Raw genomic sequence first — 7822 nt, 5'->3', positions numbered from 1 at the left:
TCTGGTCGTCCTTTGTTTTGATGTCGGTAAACATCATCTTTCGATGTGGGTAAACATCGAGTCTCACTCCAGTCATCGGTGAATGTCTGGTCGTCCTTTGTTTTGATGTCGGTAAACATCATCTTTCGATGTCGGTAAACATCGAGTCTTTCTCCCAGTCATCGGTTGATGTCTGGTCTTGCTTCACTTTGGTAAGCACCATTGTTTCGGTGTCTATAAACATCGACTCTTCCCATTCATCCGTTGATGTCTGGTCACCTCTCCGTTGGTGTCGATAAACATTGAGTTTTTCCTATTCGTCCGTTTACGTCTAGTTGTATGCCTTTCCTATTCATCCGTTGATGTCTGGTCACCTCTCCGTTGGTGTCGATAAACGTTGAGTTTTTCCCATTCGTCCGTTGACGTTTGGTTGTATCTCTTTCTCCCAGTTTATCCGTTGATGTCTGGTCACCTCTCTGTTGGTATCGCGTTGAGTTTTTCCCATTCGTCCGTTGACTTTTGGTTATATCTTTTTCTCCCAGTTCATCCGTTAATGTCTGGTCACCTCTCCGTTGGTGTCGATAAACGTCGAGCTTCTCCCGTTTGCCCGTTGCTAGATGAGAGTTGCCATATCTATTTGTGTCTCACCTACGATTGGGGTGTCTTCAAGCAAAACCGTATAATACCCGAAATGTTCAACAATCTGGGTAATCATGCCCCAACAAAAAAACCCCCCGGAGTCTGCCCGGCCAACTCTCCCCAAATAATCAACTGCAAAGGCAGCAACATTGATGGCCTGATTTTGCACCATCGAGTACATGAAGAATAACTCCTACTGAGTTATCACGCCCGTGCTATCACCCCATCCAAACAGAGTGTATGCCAGACCTTTTTGGGCATAGCGAAAACACGGGTTCTGGATACCAGAGGCCTTTGCACCTTTTGAGGAGTAATCAGTCCTCCCAGTAATGGCAATCCATAAATCTTTTAGAGAAAACCCATACAAGACCGTACCCATTCCATACAGTGGAAGTCGGAGAATGCCGGCCAACTCCTCAACAGGAAGCTCATGATAATTATTAAAAAGGCGAAAACGGAGAGTACCAAAGTAGTACCTTGTCGTGTTAATCCACCGCTTTTCCAGTTGGAATTCAAGTTTGCTCAAGAATTCGAGTGCGATGCGCTCATAGGTCGACGCTTCGAGGCTCATGAATTCTAACATCCCCATCACATGGAACATTCTGTCAACTTCAATTTTTAGGCTTAAAGCATTAAGGCTTTGTTCGCAAATATACCTGGTGGGTGTGAGCTTCCGCTTTCTATGAACTTGGTATCGTTGCTCCTGCTCTGGATTGTCGAAGACAATGTTATGCAGATTTGGGTTTCGGATGGTTCTTTTCAGTGGCCTCGGGGTCTCGGCCATCTGTTCCTTGCCTTGCAAAATTCTTCTTGGGGGCATTTTCGTACCTGCAAAAATGTCAAGAATTTTGAAATAGGAATTAGAGAAAACGGAAACCATGGTTAGGATGAGGAAGGAAATGGAGAAGGATTCCTGAAGGGAGTTTGTGATTTGGATTTGTGGTTGTGGTAAACGTGGGAGTTTTAAAGTGAGTTTTAATGGAGGATGAGGATTTTTAGAGAGAGAGAGAGAGAGGTTGGAGAAGATGAAATAGTGAGAGGTAATGAGTGAATATTAGTGAAATCAGAATTTTGGGGAAGGATAAAATGGTTGTAATGAGTGGTTAATAGGTAGTAATTATAGGTGGGCCCACACAAAATTCAAATTTTCCCCAAAAAAATTCAAATTTGCATGCCTGGCACGGGCCGTGTCAGGCCACTGTCTCTTGGTTTCCATGGGTGTGGCCTTCAATATTCTTGACAAGGGTCGTGTCAGCTAACACGGATGGCCGTGTCAGGCTTTTGTCAAGGTGCAATTTTTCGTTTCTTCAGTGCTCCTGACACGAGCCGTGTCAGGCTGTTGTTTATGCTCACTTTTAAAACTTTTTTCATGGCCCTAACACGGGGGGCCGTGTTAGGATGTTGTTATGCTTGATTTTCATACTTTTTCATTCTCTTTTCCTCAAATATGGCCATTCCTTCCAATACGACTTCTATATTTATTTGAGTACCTTCACCTTTTTATGCAAAGCATTGTGTAAACCTAAAATAAGAAACAAACACACACAATAATTAGAAACAAAAATGCGTGGGTTGCCTCCCACGAAGCACTTCGTTTAACGTCGCATGGCTCGATGGTCGTCCATCTTCTCAGATAAGACGGACCTTATCTATTAGACCATTCTCTTGCCCTTGGAGGTGTGGCTTTACTCTCTGCCCATTCGCTTTAAAAGTGTCCCAATTTGTTGGGTTTTTTAGCTCAATTACTCCATGCGAGAATACTTTGTGAATCACAAAAGGTCCCGACCATCTCGACCTCAGCTTTCCAGGGAACAACTTCAACCTGGAATTAAATAACAAAATCAATTGTCCTTCCCGAAGTTCTTTCTTCTGAATTCGTTGGTCATGCCATTGTTTCGTTTGTTCTTTGTATATTTTTTCATTTTCATACACCCGATTCCTGAACTCTTCTAGCTCATGTAGTTGAAGAATCCGAGATTCCCCAGCTTTGGAAAGGTCAGTTCAGGAATTTGGAAGCCTAAAATGCCTTATGCTCAAGTTTGAGCGGCAAATGACATGCTTTACCATAAACCAGTTGATAAGGGGACATACCTATGGGGGTTTTGAACGCTGCTCTGTATGCCCATAGTGCATCCTCCAACTTGATTGACCAATCCTTTCGCGAAGTACTTGCAGCCTTTTCCAGAATCTGCTTTATCTACATATTTTATACTTCAACCTGTCCACTTGTCTGAGGATGATACGGTGTGGCAATTTTATGCTTGACATTGTATTTCCTTAACAGATTCTCCATTAACTTGTTTAGAAAATGAGTACCTTCGTCACTGATGAGTGCTCTTGGTACCCCAAACATAGAGGAAATGTAGTTTTTTAGGAAATTGACCACCACTTTAGCATCATTCGTGGGTAATGCCTCGACTTCCACCCATTTTGACACATAGTCAACAACGACTAGAATGTAATGCTTTCCAAATGATGGTGGAAAGGGTCCCATAAAGTCTATTCCCCATACATCGAACATTTCTACCTCCAACATGGCATTTTGAGGCATCTAATTTCTCTTTAAAATGCTACCCGTCCTCTGACATTTGTCGCATTCTTTTACTATCCCTTGGGCATGTTTGAACAGTGTAGGCCAATACAACCCAGACTGGAGAACTTTTGTTGTTGTTCTATCCCCACTAAAGTGTCCTCCATATACTGAGTCATGACAAGCTCTAAGAATGTCCCTTTTTTCTTCCTCTGGGATACATCTTTGAACCAACCCATATATTCCTTTTTTGTACAAGAACGAATCATCCCGCACATAAAACCTGCAATCATGCAAAAACGTTTTCTTTTTGTTAGAATCAAAATCATCAGGTATTAGCCCACCCACCAAATAATTTGCATAATCGGCGAACCAAAAGACACCAGTAATAGCTAGGATACGTTCTTCGGTGAACTCATCTTTTATTGGGTGTTTCTCCTTTGTTTCTTCGAGCAGAGACATCCGGGATAAGTGATCAGCAACAGTATTTTCGCTACCCTTTTTTTATCTGATTTCTAGATCGAACTCTTGCAGAAGTAGAATCCATCACAACAACCTTGGTTTAGATTCCTGTTTAGCAAAAAGATATTTCAAAGTTGCATGGTCAATATAAACAATTACCTTTGATCCTAACAAGTTAGATCCCTCTTTTTCAGTGGTTGCATAATTCATCTGGGTGGGATTCAACACGTGGCTTGCATAGTAAATCACATGCAAGAGCTTCGCCTTTCGCTGTCCTAGTACTGCCCCCACTGCATTATCACATGCATCACACATGATCTCAAAAGGGAGAGACCAATCAGGGGAAATTACTATAGGAGCAGACACCAGTTCCCTCTTCAGGGTCTCAAAAGCTTCGTTGCACTTTTTGTGAAAAAGAAAAGGTGTGTCTTTCACAAGTAAGCTTGTTAATGGTTTGGAGATTTTGGAAAAGTCTCTTACGAACTTGCGGTAAAAACCCGCATGTCCCAAGAAGCTTCTAATTCCCTTTTCATTCATCGGTGGCGGTAAATTAGCTATCATCTCCACTTTTGCTTCGTCTACTTCTATGCCTCATATTGAAATTTTGTGTCCCAACACGATCCCTTCATGTACCATAAAATGGCACTTCTCCCAATTTAGGATCAAATTTGTTTGCTGGCATCTTTCTAGCACAAGGGACAAGTTAGTCAAACATTTATCAAAAGAAGAACCAAAAACAGAAAAGTCACCCATAATGGCATTTCCATATGCTTTTCAAGCATGTCCGTGAATATGGATGTTATACACCTCTGAAATATGGCAGGTGGGTTGCACAACCCAAATGGCATTCTCTTGTATACGAAAATACCATAGGGGCATGTGAAGGCGGTCTTCTCTTGATCTTCAGGGGCTACAACAATCTGATTGTACCCAGAGTACCCGTCTAGGAAGCAATAGTAATCATGACCCGCTAACCTTTCCAACATTTGATCAATGAATGGAAAAAGGAAGTGGTCCTTTCTTGTTGCAATATTCAGCCTTCGGTAATCAATGCATACTCTCCAACCTATAACAGTTCTAGTTGGGATTAACTCATTTTTCCCATTTCTTTAACACAATAGTTCCCCCTTTTCTGGGTACCATGTGCACTGGACTAACCCATGAGCTATCGGATATGGGGTAAATTAGCCCCGCATCCAACAATTTTACAACCTCTTTGCGAACCACTTCTTTCATGGATAGATTAAGTCTTCATTGTGGTTGAGCTACCGGTTTGTGATCATCTTCTATTAAAATCTTGTGCATGCAAACTTTCGGGCTAATACCTTTCAAATCCTTAATCGCCCATCTAATCGCACTCTTGTATTTTTTTAGTACTTGAATGAGTTATACTTCTTGGACACTTCTTTTCGGCATCAAGAAACACATATTTCAGATTCACCGATAATTGTTTCAGATCTGCCCCCTTTTGGGGCTCTTGAGTATCTTTTGATGGTGGAGGTGGTCTTAAACCTTTCCACCGATGTGATTTAGATCTAATCCACTGAGGTTGTTCCTCCATCATGACTAGCACTTCTGACTCTCTCTCGTCTTCATCACTTTCAAAAATTGATAAGATTAAAACACGTTCTAACGGTGAATGAGGTGTTTTCTTTTCAATTTCTTGAGCAATCACTTGATCCATTACCTCTATAGTGTGACTCGTGCCAACATCATCTTTGTATTGTATAGTGTTTAGAACATCATTTTTTAATTCTTCGTCATAGACTTTGAGAGTCATTGTTCCTTCCTCTAGTCTATCATACATCGCTCTGTCTCTAAAAATGGTTTGCCCAATATGAGAGGGATCTCCTCATCTTCATGCATCTCAAGAATGACAAATTCAACCTGAAATACAAATTTATCTATCTTTATCAAAACATCTTCCACGGTTCCATAGGGTTGCCTAACTGAGCGATTGGGAAACTGAAGCATCATCCTAGTGTCTTAAACGGTGCCAAGGCCCAATTTTTTGTAAATGGGCAGTGGCATCAAACTCACACTAGCTCCCAAATCAATTATAGCCTTCTTGAACTTTCTATCACCAATACAGCAAGGAATAGTAACAGAACCCCTATCTTTCTTTTTCACATGAATTTTCATACCTTGGAGAATAACACTACATGTTTCAGTGAGGATGACCGGGTCTACATTCGTGGAGCGCTTTTTGGATGTGTTGTCTTTCATGAATTTGGCATATATTGGCATTTGTTCTAGAGCTTCAGAAAATGGAATGTTTATTTCAAGTTTCTTAAACATTTCCAAAAACTTCTCAAAATTATTTTCATGTTGATCTTTCTTCTTTTGTCTTGGAGGGTAAGGTAGTTTGATGATTGGTTTAGAAGCTTTTTCTTTCCCCTTTACAGGCATTATCACAACTTCTTCCTCTGGGTTCTTTGTTTCTTCGATTTCTAAATCGACCTCTAACAACCCATCTTCCTCCGCACTGTTTTCTTCTGGTTCTTCAGTTGACTTACCACTTCTGGTCACTACCATGTTAACATTATCATGTTCACACGAATCTGTCATTGTACCACTTGGCAAGGTACCTGAAGCTTGAGAATTTGAAGCTAACTGTTGTGCTATCTAACCCATCTGACCTTCAAGATTTTTTATTGAGGCAGTGGTGTTCTTTTGATTGTTTCTAGTCTCCTCTTAGAACTGAATAGTGTGAGCGGCTAATTTTTCAATGGAAATCTCCCAGTCTGCCTTTTTAGGCGCTTACTGTTACTGATGTTGTTGATAATGAGTATGATATTGTCCTTGAGCTTGTTGCGGAACATTCCCTCTCTGATCTTTCCAGGAGAAGTTAGGATGATTCTTCCACCCTGAGTTGTAATTGTTTGAGTAAGAATTATTCTGCTTCAAGAACTTTATCTATTCAATTTGTTGAGGAGTTGCAAAGCAATACACCGTGTGGTAAGGTCCATTACAGATTTTACAAGTGATGGCTTGAGCCGGTTGAACTTGAGCTACCTGTTGAGTACCTATATTCATAGCCTTTAATTTCTTTTCCACTTCGGCAGCGACTGTGTCTTCCAGACAGATTTTATTAGCTTCCAATTTCAGATCAGTGACTCCTTCGGGCTTGCATGTACACCTGTCGTATAATTCCGGAAGCTTATTGGCAGCTATCGCTTCAATAATCCTTTTAATATCGGTGGTTGTTGAGAAATTTGTTGAGTCACCGGTTGCTGTATCAATCAACTATTTTGTCTTTATTTTTAGCCCGTTAACAAACATCTGCATATGTTCTGTCTGGTCCATATTATGAGTTGGGCAAGCTACTAATACCCTTTTGAATCTTTTGTAGGCATCTTCCAAAGACTCACCGTCCTTCTATTTGAAGTTCAAGATTTCATACCTTTTTCTCAGGAATACTGATGTTGGAAAATATTCATTTAAGAACGCAATTGCCATCTCTTCCCATGATGTAATACTGCAGGCTGGGAGAGAGTAGAACAACTCTTCCGCATCTTCAGCTAAAGTGAATGGGAACATTCTTAACTTTTTTGCTTCATCCGTATGACCATCAATTTTCAAAGTAGTACTCATGGTCAGAAATCTCTGTAAGTGTTTGTTGGCATCTCCATTAACCTTTTGGTGAAAGATTTCCTTTCAAGTTGATTGATTATGCTAGGATACAGTTGAAAATTTGTCACATTCACTTGTTGGTTGATAATAGTCCGTCTACCACCCGGCGCATTTGCACCTCTATAGTCACCTAGAGTCTTTCCGAAGGTGGAGGAGGTGGAACTGGAGGAATTTCAGCCATAGTTTCTTTTCTGAATCTGAGTGATCATAGGGAACTTCTTCTTTGGAATTCAATCTCGCGTTTTTGCATCTTCGGTGAAGAGTTCTCTCGATTTCTGTGTCAAAAAGAAATTCAGCTGGGGGTTCTCCTCGCATACACAAATTAGTAAATTAAATTATATAAATGACAGAAAAATAATTTTATTGTAGAGCAACAAAATTTTAATTGAACTAAAATTAACTCTATATTTTTGCAGTCCCCGGCAACGGTGCCAAAAACTTGATCGAAAAAATAGCAAGTGTACTATTTTGCCTATTATAGTAATAAAGGGGAAATTCCCCGAATGTCGATCTCACGGACTGCAAGTTAATATCGAGTTCAAATCATTGTTCAATTAAACAAAAACTATTGTTGGGGGT

General features: G+C 40.6%; 1 protein-coding gene across 1 annotated transcript; it reads right to left on the bottom strand.

Annotated features, from left to right (window-relative positions):
- Nucleotides 1–5596: 5596 nt before the first annotated feature.
- LOC127094955 (uncharacterized) lies at nt 5597–6178 on the bottom strand. The gene has a single exon (XM_051033711.1). It carries the CDS (start codon nt 6176–6178, stop codon nt 5597–5599), a length of 582 nt encoding a protein of 193 aa, XP_050889668.1.
- Nucleotides 6179–7822: the final 1644 nt, after the last annotated feature.

This window comes from Lathyrus oleraceus, chromosome 6 (genome assembly GCF_024323335.1).
Source record: "Lathyrus oleraceus cultivar Zhongwan6 chromosome 6, CAAS_Psat_ZW6_1.0, whole genome shotgun sequence".
Classification (NCBI taxonomy): domain Eukaryota; kingdom Viridiplantae; phylum Streptophyta; class Magnoliopsida; order Fabales; family Fabaceae; genus Lathyrus; species Lathyrus oleraceus.
The sequence above is the reverse complement of the archived record's forward strand: the minus strand, read 5'-3'. Positions and strand labels throughout refer to the sequence as shown.